At 50.9% G+C, this 23,853-nt stretch overlaps 1 protein-coding gene across 11 annotated transcripts in view; it reads left to right on the forward strand.

The window, feature by feature from the left end:
- The window catches only part of KIF1A (kinesin family member 1A), a 181,620-nt gene that overhangs the window by 128,355 nt on the left and 29,412 nt on the right, over positions 1-23,853 (forward strand). For all 11 annotated transcript variants that reach the window (XM_030575581.1, XM_030575583.1, XM_030575589.1 and 8 more), the window contains 9 exons: positions 576-714; positions 946-1,114; positions 1,690-1,780; positions 3,863-3,981; positions 4,483-4,538; positions 7,386-7,494; positions 11,227-11,293; positions 11,423-11,507; positions 12,531-12,636. In XM_030575581.1, the coding sequence (XP_030431441.1) occupies positions 576-714; positions 946-1,114; positions 1,690-1,780; positions 3,863-3,981; positions 4,483-4,538; positions 7,386-7,494; positions 11,227-11,293; positions 11,423-11,507; positions 12,531-12,636 (941 nt within the window). The remainder of the gene's footprint in view (positions 1-575; positions 715-945; positions 1,115-1,689; positions 1,781-3,862; positions 3,982-4,482; positions 4,539-7,385; positions 7,495-11,226; positions 11,294-11,422; positions 11,508-12,530; positions 12,637-23,853) is intronic.

Below are 23,853 nucleotides of genomic sequence, written 5' to 3' on the forward strand. Positions count from 1 at the left end.
CAGACTTCAGAAGACTAGGAGTGCCCTAGATATGATGCTCTTTGGGTTGGGAGAGGGAGTGATGACCACATCCCTCGTGGGCCTGAAGGTTGGCCTCAGCCACACCAGTACAAACACCGTGACTGCAGTGGCCTGCTAGCAGAGTGGCATGGGCACTACCCTTGATGAATGGAACTGGAGCCTCTGGTTCATTTCACGCAGGCCAGTGAACAGCTGGTAGATGACGGTCACTCAGTACAGACCTAGATCAGTTGGAACAATGTCTTAGCAGCCATTGAAAGCAATGCAGTTCCCTCTCTCGTTACGGATTTCCTGGGCCGCTTGACCCTGTCCCTTCGGCCAATCTGTGTGCCATACGTTAACGTTGAGGCTTCAGATGTTGCTGTGTTAGAGGAGATAAAAGCTGAAGCCTCTCATGCTTGACTGGGTATCTGCCACGCAGTACAGAGGGGAAGCCATGCCAGGCAAGAGACGAAAAGGCTGCTCATGGCTGTTAGCAGGGTGAGAATGCTGTCAGGACTGCGGCCTCCCTACACACACAGCCTCTTTGTTCCATTTCCCCTTGTGCCTGACAGTTCCAGTCTGAGGCCTGTCCCATGGCGGGGATGTCTCGTTCAGGGACCTCGCAGGAGGAACTGCGGATTGTTGAAGGCCAGGGGCAGATAACTGACATCGGACCTTCTGCAGATGAAGTCAACAACAACACCTGTGGAGGTGAAAGGGTTGTTTTAGTCCAGGGGGAAGTGGCGTTGGGCAGGAGCTGTGTACCTAGTAGGAAGCAAAAGAATGTTTCACTGCTCACTGGATTGCAAAGGGCCAGAGCCTCAGCAGGGTGTGAACTGCCATTGAAAGCAATGCTTGTGTTGGTGTGTGGCATGCTGGATGTTCACTAGGCCTTGACAAATGCTGTCTGGAGTTTTTCTAATGGCTCTTCTCCTCCCCCAGTGACTCCAGGTGATCTCCTCCTCGACAGTCCAGAGAAAGTTGCTCTAGACGACCCATTGGAAGCAGTTCTGGACCATCTGACACTGGGCAGCATCTTCACCTTCCGAGTGACAGTTCTGCAAGCCTCCAGCATCTCTGCAGAATATGCAGATATCTTCTGCCAGTTTAAGTGAGATGTCCTCAGATCCCTCTGCGCTGCTGGTGTTTGTTCCCTTTTCCTCCCACTCTGCCTTTGCCTCAGTCAGAAGGTTGCACTCCCCACGGAGTGTCATGAACAGATAGCAGGGGCATGCAACTGCCCTGCCCTTGCTGGATTCCTAAATGAAATGAGATCTCAGCTACATGGCAGGGGGTCTCTGGGCAAGTACCCAGACCTAGATTGGCCACACTGTCCTCTTCACTTCTGAATTTTTGTCCAATGCCTCACGAAAGAGGGAAAGAACCGAGAGAGAGTCACGCAGTGCAAAATGAGTCTGTTCATTCACATGAGGCCTGATCCAAAGCCTGCTAAAGTTAGTGGGCGTCTTTCCATGGATGGCAGTGTGCGGCAGATCAGGCCCATGGAGAGCTGGCTTTCTGTAGCAGCCTATCTGAATTTGTAGAGTGGAGCCCCCTGGGGGGAGGGGAAATGAGTCATCTTCATTCAGACCTGGGGTAGTCTACACTGGCTCCCACCTCGCTCTGTCATTCTCAGTTCATCCTGCCGACCACACTACCACTGTAACAATCTTCCCCCCTTTGCAGCTTTATCCATCGTCACGATGAGGCCTTTTCAACGGAGCCCTTGAAGAACACAGGACGAGGACCACCTCTAGGGTTCTATCACGTCCAGAACGTTAGTATCACTGCCCAGGCTGTTTTCTCTCTGCCCCGCAATATTCAGGGTCTGCCCAGAGCATAGAAACCTTCAAATCCAGGGCTCCCCAAACTTTTCCTGTTGTGCCCTCCCTTACCCATAATGGAATCTGTCCGTGCCCTGTCGAGGCCCAGGAACTGGGGCCAGAAGTGGAGCCGCAACCAGGGCTGGGGCCAGGCCTGGGAGTGGAGCTGCAGCTGGGGCTGGAGGTGGAAGCAGAGTGGAGCTGGATGCAGAGTGGGACTGGGTGGCACTTCCACCCTTCCCCCCCATGGGGCCTGGTTCAGACCCCGCCATGTCCCCGTGAACATTCCTCTGTGCCCCCCGAGAGGGGCATGCCCCACAATTTGGGAACCACTGATCTAATCCCACTCTATCACTGCCAGTTTGACAGCAGCAATTGCACCCCCTCCCAGTCACATGACAATGTGCTCTCCTCTCTGCCCGTGGAGTAATACACTCACATTCTGCAGTGGGCTGCTGCTTTATACTGGAGATCTGAGAACTTCCTTCTCGTTACAGTGTGTGTTGCTGTCACGTGATCAGAGATCATACAGGGTGCTCCTCTGAGTGAACCGGCTCAGCTCACGAGTTAACAGGTTGTCACTTATATCACACTTGATCGGCGCCTGAAAAAAAATGCATTGATTGCATTTTGGTGGGGGAAGAAACCATATGTGTGTCCTTCTGACTGTCACAGGCATTCCCCTCTGTCACAGGGCACTTCTTCAGCTACCCAGTGAGTAGCACAGCCTCGTCTGTGTTCATAGTTCTCCGTCACAAACACCAATTATCCATTTCTGCCCCACTGTAGCCCTCTTGTTTCCAAATAGCACAGGACACAGCACAGGTACACAGTAGGAGGAGCACACAGCTTCTCTCCTCCACCCAGCCCTCCCCCTCCCCCACGTCCCTGTCCCCCAAGCTCCCCCTTTTACTTCCCAATTGTATATCCTCCCAGGAACTAAGCCAGTTACCTGTTAGCTCAGCACTGGCCCCCAAGTGTCAGTAATCCCCACTAGTAACTGGTAGGCTCCAATTTCGCCTGCAGCCTTCAGTGACTAGTGTGCTACAGCCAGCACTCTGTCACACCCTCCTTGCTGAACTTTCCCAGGGTAGGTTTTTGTCAGCAAGTTAAGTCTGTTCTAGACAAGAGGGTATCTGTGTGAGAGGAGAATGGCAGAGAAACCAAAGAGTGCTCCAAAGAAAACCAACAAAAGACTCCCGTGGGACAAGGAGCCCAAACTTTCTAGACCGTTGTGTCTAACATGCCTTGTCTCTGAGCCATCATCTCTCTCTGAAGCAGCGCAGGTTCTCAGGCTGACAGCAGGCCACCTCCGGCCTAAGAGCCAGCAGACCAGGTCGTTAGGGGTTGTTATCCTTCCCCCTCTTCCCTGTGTCCACTCTTACATGACCACAAACACTGTCACAGCCTGGGACCAGCTTAAAGGTGAAGCCTGGAAAGCCAGCTCCAGAGAGAAGAAGAAAGGCCATTGTTAAGGTTCCTTCAGTCCTTCCGGTGAAGGTCATGGCTCCTAATCCTGAGGTTCCCGTTTTTTGTATTTATTTTGACATTATTAGCTTCTCCTTCAAGGACCTGGTGTAGAAAAGCTCTAGATCTCTGTAGGAGCCCCTGGCAATGTGGGTCCAGATTTTTCTGATGCTGAGTGTCTCTACGAGGAGCCCTCTAGACCAGTCTCACCATTTTGCTCTGGAAGACCAACCACTCCCATGCAGAAATATTCACCCCGCCTCCTCCTACAGAGATAAAAGGGCTGCCTTAGCTTGGGGAAATTAAACCAGCAGCATTATGCCATCATTGTGTAAGTGTGACATAAGCAAAAACCCATCAGAGGGGTGAGCTGAGCCTGTTTCCTTGGAGAAATACCATTTACTAGTAAGCAAAGTATTGTGTCTATCACATGTCTAACTTTTAGAGTGTGAGGAATCCCATGGAAATCACATGCTTAAATCCTTTGCTGGATAGGGGCCTAGACGAATGGATTGCTGCTGTATGTCATTTTAAAGCACTGTTGCTTGTCCCCTGCTCCCCTCTCTCAGATTGCGGTGGAGGTGACCAAGTCATTCATTGAGTACATCAAGAGCCAACCGATTGTGTTTGAGGTGTTTGGGCATTATCAGCAACATCCCTTCCCTCCTCTCTGCAAGGACGTGCTCAGGTCAGTGTGATGTAGGGAAGGGGTAACATCCAGAGGATGGGCTCACCCCCTTGTTGACTCAGACTTATTTTTTAACGCTGTAACCACAGCCTCATATAATGTGGACCTAGGATCTGATAAATCCTATCCAAATCAATGGGAGTCATTCCATTGGTTTCTGTGAGCTATGGATCAGGTGTATAAATTCTGTGCAAACACTCTCTGGTATCTACAGCTTTGCAGTACTAAATTCTGTAGCATCTTGAAGCTTTAGCTAAGAAGCCAGAGTTTTCCATTCCTCTAACATGTATGAAAATAAAGATGAATCTTACTAAATTCTTGGCCTCAACATCACGTGTTAGTGAGTTCCACAGTCGAATGAGATGTTGCTTGCAAAAGTATATCCTTTTGTTGGTATCTTCCAACTTCATAGAGTGTCCCCTTGTTCTTGTGTTGTGAGATGGGGAGACCCAGTCATTTATTTTGCATGCATTCTTTCATCTGAGTCTCTTCTCTCCATAGCCCACTGAGACCATCCCGACGCCACTTCCCCCGGGTTGTGCCATTGTCCAAGCCAGGTAGGCAATTTTTTTTCCCCTTCTAAAATACATTAGGCTTCAGAAGCCACAACTTGGAAGCACGTGGGAATTGGGGGAGAATTGGTCATTTCTTATTGGACTGTTCTGCAGTAACACCATGGTCACCTGGTTTTGTACACAGTAAGGGTCTGCGTGATGGGAGATGGTGTTTCGATAACGGGGTGAATTGTCTGTGGGTTCTCATGCTGTTTTGCTTGATGCATTGCACAACGTTTTTAAGATGGCTTCTGTAAATCAAGCCACTCCAGTGGGGGAAGGAGACCTTTCCAGGCTAGCCGCTATTCGTGGCGTATTGGCTTTTTGACATGTCTGTAGAGCCAACTATGGTTTGTAGCTCTACAGAAAAACCATTTGTCTGGGGAACTCCTGGGTGTTGCAGGTGGGGGGAGCTATTTCTGTGGGAATGTTCAGCAGAGAGCAGTCCTGGTGGTGAGATGAACAGGTAGGCCTGATGATGCTAGCCACCTTCCCTTTTGCATTTGCCGCAGAAAGGGGCCCAGATGGTAATGGCTGAGTGTAAAACAGGGTGCTGGCTGGAGCGGCCTGTGGGCTGCACAGTAAAGTGATGGATAGCACAGGTGGTTTGGTTTCTTACTGGACCAGGGTTACTGCCCTGTGGTAACTCAGTAGCAGAGAACAGGACCTCAAAAAATCTTGACAGTATCAAGAAATCAGCGCAGGATAATTCACAGTGCTCTAAACCTTCCAAGTCTGCTCATTAGGATCTGGTTAACTCAGAAGTAGGCCTATCCACTGGCATGCTGAGTACCTCCTGCACTCCATAAGCCTTCCTCATCTCTTTCCCTTCCTGCAGGGATGCCCTCATCCTTTCACTAGCCGTTGTCATCCATGAAGAGCCATTCCTTGGTGTCTCACTAGCACTGTAACCTCAGGGTTGATATTCCACTCAGGGCTGTCCCTAGCTATTCTGGGGCCTTGTGCAGCCCCCCCGCCCCTCCCCCCCCGCTGCCAGGCCTCTGCGAGGGAGACCAGGGGGGCTGTCCCCAGGCCTCCGTGGGGGTGGGGGGGGACAGGCCCCAGGTCTCTGTGAGGGGGCTGGGTTGGGAGGCAGGGGGGAACCACCTCCCAGCACTCACTGGCAGTGTTGCTGGAGCTGGGTCTGCATGTCCTACCGCTGGTGAGTACAGACCCAGCCCTGCTGCAGAGCTCAGGGGAGTGGGGGCGGGGCTGGGGTGGAGCAGGGGTGGGAAGAGGTGGGGAAAGGGCAGAGCAGGGGTGGGGAAGGGGCGGAGCAGGGCACGGGCCCTGGGGAAGAGCCGTAGCAGGGGATGGAGCAGCACGCAACTGCGCAGGGCACCAGGAAATTTGGTGCCCCAAATTTCCTGGTGCCCTGCGCAGCTGCGTATTGTGTATATGGGTAAGGATGGCCCTGATTCCACTTGTTATAGGAAAGGGTTCCTGCACTGAAATTAAATTGCCTCCCATCAGCGTGCACATCCAGACTGCAGAATACCCATCCCGGGGTGTCTCTCCTTCCTTCACTCTTACATCTCCCCTCCCCCTTGTTGGGCAGAGACGTGCTACCAGCTCTGTCCTGACACACATTGATTTGAGTGGGACACCTGTTTAAAGCACTGGCTCAGAGGGCTCGGGGGTGGTTAAAGAGGGCTGAAGTGTGCAGCATTGGCAAAGCAGACTGCCTCCCCGTCCCCATGATGTCCCTTCACTCCCACTCCATGTCTCAACTGTTTGTTTCCCTTCCCTCCACCCTGAAGAGCATGAAAAATCCCTCCAGCTGATAAAATATTTGGTGCCTGGTGTGCTAGCCGGCTTACTGCTGGATGCGCTCTCTGGGCATGCTCTCTCTCCTGCTAGCTCAGCCACCTCGTTCCTTCCGCGAGAGAGGGAGGAGTCCAGCCCTGTGCAGCCCCCTCCTCTCCCACTTGTAATGAACTGTGCTGTGAGAAAGGCTCCGCAACGTAATTGGTTCCTGGACACCACTGTGGAAGATCCCACTACTCCTCGGATTTCTAGCCATGCCTCCTGTGGGGAATGTGTCCATGTAATGCCTGGGGGACACCCACAGAGCTCAGTACTGAATGGCATTGCCATGCCTGTTCCCACCTTTCTGAGGGTACTTGCATTTTTCATTTCAGCACAGTTCATTACGGGGGAGGGCGGGGACGGGACAGGGCTGGACTCCTCCCTCTCTCGCGGAAGGAACGAGATGGCTAAGCTAGCAGCAGAGAGAGCATGCCCAGAGAGCTCATCCAGCAGTGAACCGGCTAGCATATCGGGCACCAAATATTTTAGCATCTGACACCCGAGTCCCAGTGGTTTTCCTCGCAGCCTAGTGTCTTGGTTTGCTGTTGCCTCTGTGTGTCGTGCCTCTTCGTTCTGTGATTTGGGGTCAGGCCTCTGGCTGGAATTGCCTGAGGGGGGTGGCCTGTCAGAGGGCGATGCTCAGCCAGAGCTTAGCAAAAGCAGCAGTCACTTCTTCTGTATGTGTCTCGTCTCTCGTATGCACTGTGTGGGCCTGATCCTTCGTACTGTTGCTCCCCACATTGGCCAGCTGGCTTCAGTGGGACTACAGACAGGAGTATGCACCACAATGGGAGTAAGGATTCACAGAATCTGAGTGGGTGCATGTGTTTGTGCATGTTCTCGCCCCTTCGCTTGGCATGTTGGGGGTTAGAGGTCATCTCCAGCTGGGGCTAGATCTCAGCTAGCTGCTCTCCTAGACAGTCACTGCCAGTTGTCCTAGCTCTGACTGACACTCATCTTCTGAGTGGTGCAGTGAGTCCAGCTCACACTTCAGCAGCTTCTCATTTCCTGTTTGTAAGTCTTATTTTCTGCCCGCCGTAGTGCCAGCGACGAAGCTGAGCACCTTGGCACGCCCCAGCGCCGGGCCGTGCCAGTGCAAATATGATCTGATGGTCTTCTTTGAGATCTGCGAGCTGGAGGCCAATGGCGAGTAAGTACTCTCCCCTGCTGAGGGCTAACCAGGGAACCAGAGTGTCCTACTGTCGGGGGATCCCATCCTGAGGAGCAGTAGGGGGAATCCTACCCTGAGGAGCTCAGCTGTCAGGCAAGGTCTAGATTATACTTAGCCCTGCCATGAGTGCAGGGAACTGGACTAGATGACCTCTTCAGGTCCCTTCCAGGCCTATGATTCTGTGCCAAACCACGGTGTCACTTTTTGAGATGTCCCTTGCAAAATGGAACAAGTTTCTCCCCAAAGCACAGTGTGGTCCAAAGAGCTATGAGAATTGTGCTGATGTAGCTGCCTCAGGCAGAACAATGAGAAAAGGAAATCAGACAGTAATACAATTACCTTCTTCCCACCCCAGCAGCCAGCCACAGCTGTTGATTTAATTACAGCTCTTCCAGATAAAAGGTTTACTGTATGTGGGAGCAGCTGCCCCAGTGCCAGGTACAGGGCACATGTGGGGGGCCCTGCACTATCAGCAGCAGGCTTTGAATTGCTTGGTAGCTGTAGGAAGAGCCTGGGAAGAATCTTTCCAAAGCACACTCATTAATGAGCCTATGTGCAGCTAAGAGATCTTACAGGGGTCTCCAGAACTGCCACAGCGGAAGGTGCATGGGCCTCCCTGTGCATTCCAGGTGGGATTTGCTGGTGAAAGATTGACAAGATGTTGGGAGTTGGGGCAATAAGTGATGCCTGCCACAAGTAATGGCCACAAAAATAGCCTGCCACAAGTAAACAAATGAGGGACATGGGACTGGCGCTAGCATGCAGCTGGAGAGCACGGGACAAATGCAGCAAAAAAGCAGTTGCAAACCAACCCCAATTCCTTGGGCTAGTGCTTGCAATGGCTTGTCTAGACTCTCACCTCCAGCCTAGACTTTTCAATTGAAGGAGTTTTTTATTCCCCATCTGTTTGGTGTCACACTGATCTTGAAGACATCTCACATCTGCGCTGCTCCCACAGCAGCCTCTTTTTGGGATTCACACAAGAGATTCGTTGGTGGTTCATCGATAATTTGCAAATGTGGCTGCTTTTAGGTGACCAATGCAGGAGGCAGACACAACACCATGGGAGTTGAGGGAACAGTCACATGGCGCCAGAGGGAATTCTCACAGGCATCCATTGGAACACAAAACCACAGGTTTAAAGAAATGTTGGCACAAAGTATTGGTCGGGCAATTGGGCATAACAAATAAATGTCTAAAATCACAGTCTAGTTGTGGGTAATTCATAACCAGGACCAACAGGCAAAACTCAGCCAATAAAAGATTCAAGCACCTCTGAGTCTGGGATGCTCTAAGGGCTCCACTGATGATCGGAGACATCCAGTCACCTGCTGCTGCTTCCGGGAGAAAGTCTGTTCGCTCCTAGGCATGGCCCCTATGGAGTCTGGGCCTGTCCCGCCTGTGTCTGGTCTCCAGTGTGCTGGGCTGGGCTCAGGACATTGGAATGCCCTTTTGCCAGCTGAAGGGCTGAGCCTGAATCTCTTCAAGTCATCAGGACCCTTCATGCATGGCACTGGCAACACAAATGGGAATCATGAGAAAGAGAGAGAGAGCGCTCTAGGGTCCTGTGATGTGCACGTGTGTGAGACCTTGTGCCCTGGGAAGTGTGTGTGTGAGAACCCTCGTGTCCTTGGGGGTGCGTGTGTGAGAGCCATCGTGTCCTGGGGGGTGCGTGTGTGAGATACCCCAGGACCTCTGGGGTGCGAGTCTGAGATTCCCCCAGGCCATGGGGGTGCATTGTGTGTGTGAGATCTGCCGGACTCTGTATGGTGCGTGTGTGAGTTCCCCTTGGCCCTGGGAGGTGGGTGGGTGAGATCCCCCAGGCCCTAGGGTGTGCATGTGTGAGATCCCACAGGTTTTGAGGCATGCCTGTGTCAAATTCCCTGGGCCCTGGGGGTACGTATATCAGATCCCTAGGCCCTGAGGGATGTGTGTGTGACATCCTCCAGGCCCTGGGGGTGCAAGTGTGAGATCCCCTGGGCCCGGGGGGAGGGGTGGTGTCAGATCCCCCGAGCCCGGGAGATTCGTGTTTCAGATCCCCCAGGCCCTGTGGGGTGCTTGTGTGAGATCACTTGGGCCATGTGGGGTGTGTGAGATTCCTCAGGCCCTGGGGGTATGTGTATGAGATCCCCTGGCCCTTAGGAGTGCATGTGTGAGATCCCTAGGGCCTGGTGGGTGCATGAGTGAGATCCCCCAGGACCTATGGGTTGCATATGTCAGATCCACCGGGCCCTGGGGGGATGCGTGTGTCAGATCCTCTGGGCCCTGGGGAGGGCATGAGTCTCATCCTCCAGACCCTGGGGCGGGGGGGGGTGTCAGATCCTCCAGGCCCTGGGGGTACGTGTGTGTGATCCCCCAGGATGGGGTGCAAATGTCTGAGATCCCCCTGGGCTTTGGGGGTGCATGTGTGAGATCCCCCATACCCTAGGGGCGTGCATGTGCCAATCCCACGGGTCCTGGGGGGTGCCTGTCTCAAATTTCCCAGACCCTGGGGGGTGCATGTGTCAGATCCCCCAGGTCCTGGAGGGTACATCTGTCAGATCCACGAGACCCTGGGAGGATTCGTATGTGAGATCTCCCGGGCCCTGTTAGGTGCCAACTCCCTGGATGCTCTGGGGCTGGAGTACCCACAGGGAAAAGTTAGTGGGTGCGCTGCACCCACCGGCAGCCAAGCTCCCCACTCTTCCTCCCCCCGCCCGAGCATGCCACATCCTCACTCCTCCCACTCCCTCCCAGTGCTTCCTGCTGCACTGCGACCTAACAGCTGTTTGGCAGTGCTTATGACTTTCTGGGATGGAGGGGGAGGAGCGGGAACATGGCATGCTCAGGGGAGGAGGTGGAGAAGAGATGAGGCAGGGGCGGGGACTTGGGGTAAGGGAGTGGAATGGGGTCAGTGTGAGGGTGGTGTAGAGGCGGGGCCAGGGGTGTAGGGTAGGTTGAGCACCCACCGGGAACAGGGAAAGTCGTCACCTATGCTGGGGGGTGATGGGGTGAGATCCCCCGAGGCTTGGGGGTGTCCGTATGTGAGATCCCCTGGGACCTGTTGGGTGTCTGTGTGAGATCCCCCAGTGACTGGGGGCGGGGGGGGGGGTGAGATCCCTGGCCCTTGGGGGTGGATAGTTGAGATATTCAGGGCCCTAGGGAGTGCGTGTACGATCCCCAGGATCTCTGGGGTGCATTTGTGAGATCCCTCAGGCTCTCTGGTGTACATATGTGAGATCCCTTGGGAGATTCCCTGGGCTTTGGGGAGTGCATGGGTGAGATCCCCCAGCCCTGGGGTGTGTGTGTGAGAGATCCCCCAGGCAGTGGGGGCTGTGAGTGTGAGATCCCCCAGGATCTGTGGGTGTGTGTGTCAGATCCCTCAGGACCTCAGGGGATGCGAGTGTGAGTTTCCCCAGGCCCTCGAGGGATGCGAGTTCGAGATCCCCCTGGCCCTTGGAGGATGCGAATGTGAGATCCCCCAGGCCCTGAGGGTTACATGGCTAAGATCCCCATGTTCCTGGGGGATTGGTGTGTGAGATCCCCTGGGCCCAGGAGGGTGCGTTTGTGAGATCCCCTGGGGGGAGCATGTGTGAGATCCCCAGGGACTTGGAGGGTGCATGTGTGAGATCCCCCCAGGCTCTGGGGTGGCGGGGTGAGATTGCCCAGGCCTTGGCATGGGGAGGAGCACCTCCATCTCAGATCACATCTCACTGAGTTTCCCTTTTTCAGTTACATTCCTGCCATTGTTGATCACCGCGGAGGGATGCCATGCCTTGGAACCTTCCTGCTCCACCAGGTATGGTCCTTGCCCTGCTCCTTGTCCCTGTGCCACTCCGCAGGCCCATCTTCCTAATCCCCATAACTACTGGGTGTTGGGCTGTTGGTTTTCACCACTGCCCTTTTCTCTCTGGCATGGTGCTGACAGGGAATCCAGAGGAGGATCACCGTGACATTAGTGCATGAAAACAGCAGCCTCGTCCGTTGGAAAGAAGTGCGAGAGCTGGTTGTAGGTAAGCAGAGTTGCTGGTTGGCAGGGTCTGAGCAGATGCCTCACTCCTGCATCCTCATACCTGTGTGCTCCCTCCTGTTCCCTTCTCTCCCATAATCTCTTCTCCCTCATGCTTTGTCCAGGCTCCCATTCCTCCTACTCTGTCAGGTCTGTTGTGGGAAATAATGCAGATGGTCGCTGGGGGCCAGCTGGCACCCCCTTTACTCATGCTCAGCAGCACACCACTCAGTAAGGCGCCCCCTCCTTGAGTACCAGGCTATCCCCAGGAGCCAAGGCTGCACTGCTAGGCCCTTACTGCTGCAGCAGGAGTCCTGGGGCGGATCCTCAGCTGCTGTCAATGGTCAGAGTTCCATTTACTTTAATGGAAATTGCCACCAGCTGAGGCTGTGCCCCCATTATTCTTGTTAACACTCCGGATTAGACGAGGGGACCTCTGCCAGCTCTTTGAGTCCCCATTTGGGGAATTGGGGCCCTCTCGGTGCCTGCTCTCTACCCAAGGCATAGTGAAGGAGAAGGGGCAAGGAACCTCTCTCATTGCATAGCCCATGTAAAGGCCAGGCTGCTTTGGGGAGCTCAGGAGTGGCTCCATCCATATGTCCTTACTGGTAGGGGAGGGGACAAGATGGAAGGACATGCCTCCCCCTCTCCATGGCCTTTGGAGGCTTCTGGCCTTTGGGGCTGGCTGGCCACGTGGAAGGGAGTGAGCCAGATGTGCACAGGGGTGTGGTAGCAGGCTCACAGAGCTCCTCCTAGTGGTCCCCCTGGAGCCATGCACCCTCCCACCCATGGGGATGAGCATGGGCAGTTTGATCTCTACTAGCAAGAGGCGATGGATATAGGGGCCTGTCCCAAGAGGCTGAAGGAGGATATGATGCTGACATTAAGCATCTTCCCCCACGTCTCACCTTTACCATTTACCCTGCTATGTAGCTTGAAACTGTGAACCATCCCCACTGAGCTGTGCCCCCCTCCCCCCGCCCAGCTGCCTATACTGCAAATGGTGTGTTCTGACGTGTGTTGGCAGGTCGGATCCGAAACACTCCAGAGGGGGACGAGTCTCTGATTGACCCGAACATCTTGTCTCTGAACATCCTGTCGTCTGGATACGTCAAACCCTCCCAGGATGATCGGTGGGTCTGGCCGGGCTTTGCCATCTTTTCACTTTGCCCTGCTGTCCTGGGGCGCTAGGTAATGTCTAGTCCAGTTAGGTTGACAAGAGCTGTCTGTGTTTATGGGGGCTTCTCCCCCTCCTGCCCCCAAGGTCTTGCCCATCAGGACCTTCTTGCTGCTGCAAGACCACTTGGGGGTGGTGGTTGTGCTGAGTCTGCATTTCAGAGGGCACTGGTGGGATGACGACATGGCTGCACCACAAGGCAGGAACAGTGGAGAATCCACAGAAGCCCAGGGATTCGAGGTGGGCTTCTCCAAATCCCACCACACACAAACACACACACTGATGGTGTCTCAGATCATTATTTGGCCGACAGCTTTCCCCCGAGGCTGCTGAGGCAGGTCTTCCTTGCACCACCCAGGGCTGCCATGGGCATGTGCCAAAGAGGGCCTCACTTCCCAGTGGCATTTTCAAAATATTACACCAACATCAAAGGAGTCTTTGGATTTTCACCCATCTGTGGATTTTAAGATGCCATCCCCCATCCCTCTGTTGTAGCAGCATTGACCCAGGTTGCTGAGGCCCCATGGCCCTACATTCAACTGATAGGCAATGTTGTATGCACCTCCCTTTAGATGCTGAGACTGTCACCTAGGCTTCTCTGAGACCCAGTATAGCTGTGTGCTGCAGTATCAGTCAGATGCATATAGGGGCTCTGCTACTGGTGATGCTTTTGGCTAAGTCGTAAGGGGGTGGCAGCAAACACCAGAACTCGGAACCCTAGCAGCAACCTGGGAATAAATAACCAGTCAGTAGGTCAGTAGTGGCTGTGGAGCGACTGTTACTGGAACCACAGAGCAGAGCTCCAGGTCACTGCTGCAGCTCAGGGCAAGCAGCAAGATGTCTAGCCTGGAGAGCTGTCACGGGTCCACGCTGGAATGGATTCTAGGTGGAAGTGGTTGCACAGTGTGTTTTAGGAGAAGATTGGGAGCACATCCAGCAGAAAGTGCAAGCAGTCACTAGTCACAGAGCCTGCTTGTAATTCGCATAAGGAGATGAGAGATCATCACTGGCAACGCAGGGGACATCTGCATTGTGTGTGGCCATTGTGAAGCATTGCACTGCCTGTCCTTGGGACATGGCAGGAAGGAAACTGAGCTGGTCTCTGTTACATCTTCCTTCCTTGTATCCTTGGGGACATCTTCTCTTCCTTCCTCCTGCCAGGGCTGCCCGGCCTGTGGGCACATGGTATAATTGAGGGAATACAGTTTAAAACCCAGAAAGCTCAGTGCAGGAGAAATGCTCAGTCCCACTGTGACCTGTGTGCTCACTTACATAATCTGCCTCACCCAGCAATGCCCACAGGCCAGCACTCTGCCCTAGGCCAGCAGAGCCCCTCGCCAGCTGGGTGGCTGACCAAGGGGGCAAGAGCAAGACAGCAGGTTGCTGGAGTGAGTACATGAGTGGAGTGGGGAAGGGCAAGGGTGGGCCAGGTGTAACGTGAGTCACACGACAAGCAGTTGCATCTGAAGAGTCACTGTGCAGTGAATGACCCTGAGGAAAGGAGTGGATCAGGGCAGTAGGGCAGGCTCCACTGTGTGCTGTCAGATGCCATGCAGGTGACGCTGCATGAGGCTGACAGCAGCAGTGTTCAGAGGGAGCAGGGACTCAGAACAGCTGCACTTCAGCACCTCTCTGGGTAGCTCAGATCATTTGTTCCTGCCTGTCCTGAGCAAGACAGAAATCGATACAAACAAAGTGCAATAGACACAGCGTTTCTCAACCTTTCGCTATCAAGGACCAGCTTGCTGCCTTCCTAAACTGTATCAGGGAAATCTCAGAGCCGGCGCCAGTCCACAGACCAGTCATTGAGAAACAGTGTAACGGACAGCTGGAAGAATTAGGACTAGATCCTGAACTAGTATAAATCAGGAGCCACATCAATTTACACCAACTGGGGATCTGACTCAGTGACTCCAGTGGAGCTAGGGTTGATTTGCACCAGCTGGGGATCTGGCCCGTTAAATCTGACGTAGCACAGTGTGACTGGGCCCGTTCTGCAGTGCTCATTCTTTTGCCCTACTCCACACACGAGAGCAATGCTGTGGCACCTTTTCAATTTCTCCCTCTTCTTCCACCCCGTTTGAGCACTGCCCACTAGAAGAGGTCATTCTAGGCAGGGGATTTCAGCCCTGGCATGGAGTTCTCCAGAGAGTGGAGAGGTGCTTGTTTGCAGAGTTGCTTGTCACAAGATTGTTTACCAAGCAAAGGGGAGGTGTTGCTTACAACTTGAGGGACCCAGGGCGTCAGGTTTGTAACTAGCTTTCTGTCCCAGAATCTAAACTGGGTGTGTGAAAATGCAGTGCTCGCTCCCAGGGATGGAAACCTTGGATCACTGCCTCTCTCCACAACTGGGACCAGAAGCCCTCAGGAGCATGGGCAGAAGGGGTGGTGCAGGGAGGAGAAGGGGTAACTGGAACATGTGAAAAGGGAAAGAGGATTGCATTTCCACAGGACAATGGAAGGAAACATCTTCACAAATTCCCTTTGCTTCAACCCTGCATGGGCTTTTTGCTTGGTTTGGCCCTAGCCGTGGGGAGACCCTGGATGTAGGGACAAAGGGATAAGAGCCAATTGAATGGGATGCGTCTAACCCTCTTTCTGAACTGCTTTTGCTCCCTGCTTTGCTCTTGTGTGTCCTTCAGTCCTCATTGCAGCAAGCAGGCCCTGGGCCCATCCCCTGGACTGCCCTTCTCCCCCACCACGGATGTTTCAATGTAAGTTGTTCCTGATGAGAACCAGAAAAGGCCTCACTTTGGAGGTGTTAGCTAGGCCCTCAAGGAGTTGGCTTTAGCCTGTAATGCCAGCAGCCCCAGACTTTTCCCCCACAGGCTCAGGCATGCTTTAGGTTTCCACTGCAAATAGCCCCTGTAGCTAAGATTGTCTCTCCTCCTCCTCACTCTAGCCAGCTGAGATAAGGATGTTTCTTGTTCATACTCTGTCACCACTGTCAGGAAGGGGATCAGGTCTCTTCCCCTTTACAACTCCCCAAACAACAACGCAGGCCACGGCTGTTGCCCCTCGGCACGCTGCTCACACATCCACGCATGCCTACAAGGTGTAAGGCCCCTTGGCTGCAACCCTGCTGCCCTGCATGAGGCAAGGAAGGGCAGCAGGGGCTGCGTGGAGGCATTAGGCGTCTGAATCACTTCCTTACAATGCTGCTGCTGCTGCTGCCGCCCTCCATTTGAACCCACACTAACCATGTGATTGTTTTGTGTTTTTGCAGGCAGTTTCTTGATTCGGATATGCCTAGGTAGTATTTGTTTCCCTTGGGTTTTTTTCTTCACTTCCTCTCCCCTCCTTGGCACTCTTCCTCCCCTTCAGAGACAGAACTGAAATTTCCAGACACTCCATCCACTGGCTTCCCTTTCTCTTCCACGTCTCTGGGTTGCTCTTTTGTTCCGTTTCTGTCCCTTGGGCTTCCCTGTTTGTTTGGATCACTCTCTCGTTAGCCTCTGTTCCTCTGGCTGGCTTTTCCTTCGATTTTGCTGCTGTTGTAACTTTGTGACATTTGGCAAAGACCATCCTGCCCCCTCTTGTACCCTCTCCCAGCTTGGGCCCAGGAGCGTTTTGGGTTGCTGGGAGCTGACCCAGGCTGCATGAGAGGCTGGACTGCAGTGCGTGGATGGGTAGGGCACTTTGGAAAAGATACCGTATGAAAGATAGAAAGGGGAGAGAAATGGAAGCAACGTAGCTGAGCTTGGGAGCAATCTACAAGCTGCATGTAGAAAGAAGGGACATAACAGTTGAAATCCTGGCTCCACTGAAGTTGGTGGGAGTTTTGCCATTGACTCCAGTGAGGCATGATTTCACCCAAGCTTATTAATCTCTGGCCTGCTTGACAGAATTTCCAGCAAAGAAACCTCTGTGGAGTCACAGATTCACTGGCTTGAATTCTCAGTTTTGCTAAGGCCCATTAGCATCTCTCTGCAAATTTAATGGGGCCTTTAAGTGAACACCCATTTTAAGGCCCCTTTCTACTGCCAGATCAGTATAACCGGGCCTTGGCATAACTGAAAATCAGGCCCTAAAGTTTTTAAGCTCAGAAAGGATTATTATCATAGAATATCAGGGTTGGAGGGGACCTCAGGAGGTCATCTGGTCCACCCCCTGCTCAAAGCAGGACCAATCCCTGGACAGATTTTTGCCCCAGATCCCTAAATGGCACCCTCAAGGATTGAACTCAAAATCCTGGGTTTAGGAGGCCAATGCTCAAACCACTGAGCTATCCTACCCCCCTTCAGCCCATCATCATCAGATCATCTGGTCTGATTGTCTGACTGCTGAAGAGAGATAACAGGCCAGATCCTCAAATGGTGTAGAGCAGCATGGCTCTCTTGCAGGTTTACACCAGCTGAAGGGCTGGCCCCTTGTTCTTTGGGCATTACCAGAGGAAAGTGTTTGGAACTGTAAGTTAACGCACTCTCTTCTCAGAGTCAAATCTTGATATGATCACAGCCTGAAGGGATCCTGGGGTCATCTTATTACTGTGTAATAGTTTTACTATTGAATTGACTTTAGTGGAGCCAGTTTACTCCAAGGGGGATCTGGCCCATTGAAGTCAGTGGAGCTGTGCCAATTTATACCATTTGGGGATATGGCCCTCTGTACATGCTTTTGAATGCCTAACTGTGCATAGTTGTCAGATAATTGTGGGTTTTTTTGCATGTAATTTAATTTTGTTTAAAGAAAAGTTCCCAGTTCCATAACTAATGGGCACCTGCCAGCAAAGGGTAACTGGTGCCTGTCAATATCATTAATAAACTGCTCACTTGTGGGGAGGAGTGGAGGAAAAGCAGAGATATAAAGGCAGAGGGGAGGCTATAGGGAAATAGGTGCACAGGGGAGACTGGGGGGATATATAGATATGTGTAGATGCTATATATACACCATTGTGGTAGGGGTGCTGGAAATACAGAAGCAGGCATCAAAAACTAGGAAGAGGAGATGGGAGAAGTGGAAAGATGAGACTATAAAAAGCCAAAAAATTGTGGAGAAGGGACCTTTGATTGGCCCTCTTGCTCTGTCTCATGCTTCCCATGTTGAGAGAGACAAGGTGGGCGAAGTAATATCCCTGAAGAGCTCTGTGAAGGCTGGAAGCTTGTACCCTCCACCAACAGAAGTTGGTCCAATTAAAAATATATTACTTTGCATATCTTGTCTTGATCATATGCTGGGAGCAGCATGACTACAACAACGCAACAGACTTCTCGGGGGAGGATGGGATTGTGACATTACCCAGGGTACAGTCTGGACTGTTGAACAGCTGTGTCCCCTCAGTTCCCCAGCCTGGGGTGCCTTTTATACTGCCTCGCTGTGAGCAATGACTTCTGGTCTGCTCACAGAGCCTCCAGTGTGTAAATCACTCCCAGTTTTACTGGGTGAGTGCCGTAGACAGCCATTCTTGAATTACAGTGCAGGGTAACACCACCAAATTTTCAGTCTCAGACATTCCCGCAGAAATGTGCATCTTGTGCTGCCCAGAACACGCCTGGACAACACAAGTTCATCTAAAGTCTGTCATTTATTATTAGAAAATCATAGAATATCAGGGTTGGAAGGGACCTCAGGAGGTCATCTAGTCCAACCCCCTGCTCATAGCAGGACCAATTCCCAACTAAATCATCCCAGCCAGGGCTTTGTTTAGCCTGACCTTAAAAACCTCTAAGGAAGGGGATTCCACCACCTCCCTAGGTAACCCATTCCAGTACTTCACCACTCTCTGAGTGAAAAAGTTTTTCCTAATATCCAACCTAAACCTCCCCCACTGCAACTTGAGACCTTTTCTCCTTGTTCTGTCATCTGCTACCACTGAGAACAGTCTAGATCCATCTTCTTTGGAACCCGCTTTCAGGTAGTTGAAAGCAGCTATCAAATCCCCTCTCATTCTTCTCTTCTGCAGAATAAACAATCCCAGTTCCCTCAGCCTCTCCTCATAAGTCATGTGCTCCAGCCCCCTAATCATGATACATACAAATCCTGTTATCCCAAATGGAGTTTTCCAGACACTTCAGTCCAAGCACACTGGTGCAGATAAAACAATGGAACAAGTTTATTAAGTACAGAAGGATTTTTTTGCCTCTGTGGAGCAGGCTTTTAATTCAGGCATGTGTTTGAGGCTTTGGCAAGGAAAGGGTGTACTGCAACCATGCCTGCCCTCGGACCATCCCTCCAGAATTTCTCTGGACTGGACACCACTCTCTTGTGAAGTTTCACCCATGCAGAGATTTCCCCTCTCCTGTCTTGAAGAGACAGTTTTATCCCTTACAAGCTTTGCAAGAACATCATCTTTCAATGGAGTGCCTTGGTTTGGTAAAACCCCACTTTCTGTTCCCAACAGGTCAGCGAGATGGACTCTCTCCTCCCAGAGATCTGACCCCCAGTTTTTCCTAAAACCTGATTCGCAGGAGAGGGGTCTGGCATTTTAAATGCAGACTTTTCACCCTCCTCCTGGGAAAGATACTCCCTACAAAAGGTGGGCGGACTTTACACACACCCCCCTGCTTCCGTCTGGACTTTCATCTTTGGGATCCCCTCTGGGCCAGAGACTTGTGTCCCCCAAAAGGGAAGGTGACCCTGGTCCAGCTGTGGTCTCACAGCTACCTGCTATGACAGACTCTTCACTGGCCAGCAAAATTCCTTCCTTTTCACTCAAGTTGCGCTTGCCAGCAATCACCAGGACCCCAACTTCCACTTTTGGGACACATGTCTCTCTGCACCCCAGGTCAGGCCCTGCTTCCTGCTGACCTGCAACTTTCTGGCAGTCAGCAGCTAGGGTGGCCCTCCTGCTATAAGGTGGTAAACCCCCCTCCCCCAGGGAGCTGATTACGGGACAAGAGCTGGCTTTGTCCAGCCCCTCTGGGACTTGCCTTGAAACCCAGGGCTACAAGAACTGGCTACAACCATCCCTGCCCCCAAACCTGCATTCTTTACTGCTATAGAGGAATCTAAGAGGCACTTTTCTGTTCCCCTAGCAGTCCATGTGACTTCACCCCCACCCTGGGACTTTTAGCACAAGATTTGTTTTCACTGCTAACCAACTTGGGACAGATTCAGCCACATTAAAGAAATCGTTTCCCAGTAGAAACTGTGCAAAATTGTGTGCAACCATTGAAATGGTCAGTTCAGCCTGTAAACCCCCAGTTTGCATGTGTACTTTAGCTGATGGTGCAAGGACTTTGTAACCCCCCCAGCAGCTCCAATTCTGCTAGTTTCCCAGGCAATAAATCCTTCTCCTGGATCAGGTCCCTCCTGACCACAAAAATCTTAGTACCCGTATCTCTTAGGCCAAGAAGCACTTTTCCATTCAGTTTAACAGCATGCATATGCTCACTGGTTGATTGTGTGGAAGCAAGCTTTACAAATCTTGTGTGGAAAGAGGCAGAAGCTGTGCTCTGAGAAGTAGCAGTTTTGTGTGTTACTTGCTGCTTGTTCCCGCTCAGCAAGGGACGCCTATTCCTCAGGTGCTCCGTGTACTTACAGTGAGAGAACCTCCTGGGCTTCTCTGCTTGCACAGGAAATTTGGGACGAGTAACAGGGGAATGGGAAAAAGGAAGCTGGGTGTTCACCTCCCCCAGGGATAAAAAGGTGATTCTGCTTTCCCCCCAACCCTGTACCTCTGCCAGTGGTTTATGTTTGATTGCAGCTTGTGCTTTCTCATAAGAGTTTGCATACCCAGCTAATTCACCTACTGCATCCATCTTTTTGTTCCACAAACACTGTTTTATGTCATCACTGAACATATTCAGGAATTGTTCCTGAGTAACTAAATCACACATTTCTTCCAAACTTGTAATGCATTTCCCCCTCACCCACTTATTTACCAAACCTCTTTTTTCATTTACATAAGCTACATTACTTAATCCAGATCCCCTCTTAAGACTTCTGAATTTAACCCTGTAGGTTTGAGGTGTAACCTGAAACTGTTTTAAAACCAGTTCCTTAAATTTGCCTAGTTTGAAGCATCATTAATAGGCGTCTTATTGAATATGTCCAGAGCTCTGCCAGTCAATTTTGCTACCAATGTGGTTATCTTTTGATCTTCAGGAATTTAATGGAGAGTGCACAGTCTTTCAAAGATGAAGAAATATTTGACAATATCGCTGGATTCATAACTGTGGACATAGTCACTTGCATTTGTGGATTTTTGGGGAAGTTGATCCACCAGCTGAAGGGTTTTGTCCCCTCAACCCCATAACAGCCAGTTCATGCTTTTGGGCCTCAATAGCTCTTTTGTGGGCAGCTTCCGTCCTGGCTGTTTCTGCCTCCGCCCTGGCTGTTTCAGCCTCCATAGCTTTCTTGTGGGCAGCCTCTTCTGCCTCCATTGCTCTTTGGTGGGCAGCCATCTCCCTGCCTTCTCTGCTCTTTGAGTTTCAATTGAAACTCCCGGTCCTTTCCCTTCTTTTCTGCATCCAGCCTAGCCAGCTCTAGTTTAGAAGCTGCTTCACTGGTCGTCATTTTCCTGCTTTCTTGTGCTGGGCCACAACCCTCTGCAGTTCGCTGAAAGCTGGGATACACTCAACTCAAGGGATTCTCAGTTAACAGAGACTTGCCCTGCACCCAGTGTTCAGCTTTTCTGGGCAATTTGCAACTTGTATAGTTTTAGCTTTTTCTGATCTTTAATCTTATTTGTTTTGCTTCCTTTTTTGTCCCTACTTTCCTTGCCCAAATTAAGCAAACAGAAAATAACAAACCAGTAACCACTATGTCTGTTCTCCAGGCACCATACTTAAAACTCACTTAAAATCACTACCTAACTCTAAGCAATCAGCTGTGTGCAGATCCTGCCTACTACACCACTGTGACAGGTTGAATCACAGAACCCCCTTGGGAGCTGCCACCTGACGTGCCAAGACTATCTCTGCTCCTGCTTTCCCTGCTAGCTTGAGACCCCAGCACCCTGTCTTGCTGAGCCAGACAGGCCTGTCTGCTCCAACGCAGACCCAGGGTCTGAATTACTTGCCCCAAAGGTGCAGACTTAACTGAAAGCAGCTTACAGAAGTGTTCTTATCTTTAACACTCAGATGTCCAACTCCCAATGGGGTCTAAAAACGAAATAAATCCGTTTTACCCTGTATAAAGCTTATACAGGGTAAACTCAAATTGTTAGTCTTCTATAACACTGATAGAGAGGTATGCACAGCTGTTCCCCACAAACACACCATGCTCTGGGTTAATCAATCAGTAAAAAGTGATTTTATTAAGTACAGAAAGTAGGATTTAAGTGATTCCAAGTAGTAACAGACAGAACAAAGTGAACTACCAAGTAAAATAAAATAGAACATGCAAGTCTATGTCTAACACAGTTAGGAACTGAATACAGATAAGATCCTCACCAGTTCCAGAATGCTTCCTTTTACAGACTAATCTCCTTTTAGTCTTGGTCCAGCAATCACTCACACCCTTTGCAGTCACTGTCCATTGTTCCAGTTTCTTTCAGTTATCTTTGAGGGTGGAGAGACCCTCTCTTTAGCCAACTGAAGACCAAATGGAGGGGGCTTTCACTGGCTTAAATAGACTCTCTCTTGTGGGTGGAGACCCCCTCCTCTCTCCTATGCAAAGTCCAGCTACAAAATGGAGTTTTGGAGTCACCTAGGCAAATCACATGTCCATGCATGACTGAGTTCCTTACCAGCCAAGCCACATTCCTGGGAAAGCTCAAATGTTAAGTATTTCTTGACTGGGCACTTACTGAGTCTTTTCTTAGGAAGCTGACCAACTGCTTCACTACAGCCTACTTAGAATCAAACAAGTATGCAGCCAATATTCATAACTTCAAATACACAAATGAGACATGCCTACAAATAGGATTAATAGATTTAGTAGATCATAACCTTTACAGAGATGTGTTACATGGCATATATAGCATACAACACATTCTAGTTATATTATACATATTATACACACACACACACATTTTTATAAAGCCTTATGAGTGGCACCAACCATCACAATACCATCATACAGGGTACAATGTATGCTCCTTAATAAAGTTCACCTTCTGCTCGATGTGGGAAGGATATGCCACAAGCCTGTGTTAACCAAGCTGAGATTTTTCCCCAGACACTTCACTCAAAGGCTCCCTGGTTTAGATAAAGAAAAACACCCACATTCACTAAGTAGAAAAGATAGATTTTAAGTGATTATAAGTGATAGCAAACAGATCAAAGCAGGTTGCCTAGCAAATAAACAAAACACAAACTAAGCCTAACATACTAGATAGATTGGATATGAATTAGCAATTTCTCACCCTGGCTGATGATACAAGCAGTTCACCAGGTTTCCATACACTAGCTAGAAATCCTTTTAACCTGGGACCAGCACTTCTCCCAGTTCAGTCTTTTCCTTGAGTGTTTCCAGGAGTTCTCTTGTGTGGGAAGTGAGGGCACTAGATGATGTCTCATCCCACCTTATATAGCTTTACCATATGGCAGGAACCCTTTGTTCCAAAACTCAGTTCCCTGACCAGCTTGTGGAAGAATACAAGTATCAAAATGGAGTTCAGTGTCATGTGGTCTGGTCACATGCCCTTGCATATCCTGCTGAGTAAAAGCAGCCAGTACTTACAGGCTGGCTGGAGCAATCTCAGGAAGGCTAAGCTCTTCCATGGTCCATTGTCTTTGCTGATGGGCCATCAGCATTGTTTACCTTCACTGTTGTACCTGACATGCTAGCTGTGAGTGTTCTCAAATGTGCTTACTCTGGAAATACTGATACATAGTCAATATTCATATCTTCAAATACAAAAATGATACATGCATACAAATAGGAATTGTATTCAGCAAATCATAGATGATTAGGGTTGGAAGGGACCTCAGAAGGTCATCTAGTCCAACCCCCTGCTCAAAGCAGGACCAATCCCCAGACAGATTTTTACTCCAGTTCCCTAAGTGGCCCCCTCAAGGATTGAACCTACAACCCTGGGTTTAGCAGGCCAATGCTCAAACCACTGAGCTACCCCTCCCCCTATAATTATGCTATAATCATTTAATATCCCATGATGAATATGGGGTGTAGTATCACAGATGATATTCCAGAGGGACTCCTTAAGACAAGGATCAAGGGTGGTGACATCTGGCAGCTATGAGGTGGTATGTGCAGAACAGGTGAAATAGTTCAGGTCAGGCATAGTCATAGTCAGCTATTGCTCACTAAGCCTGACCTACATTATTAT

Source organism: Gopherus evgoodei, chromosome 9, assembly GCF_007399415.2.
Source record: "Gopherus evgoodei ecotype Sinaloan lineage chromosome 9, rGopEvg1_v1.p, whole genome shotgun sequence".
Taxonomy (NCBI): domain Eukaryota; kingdom Metazoa; phylum Chordata; order Testudines; family Testudinidae; genus Gopherus; species Gopherus evgoodei.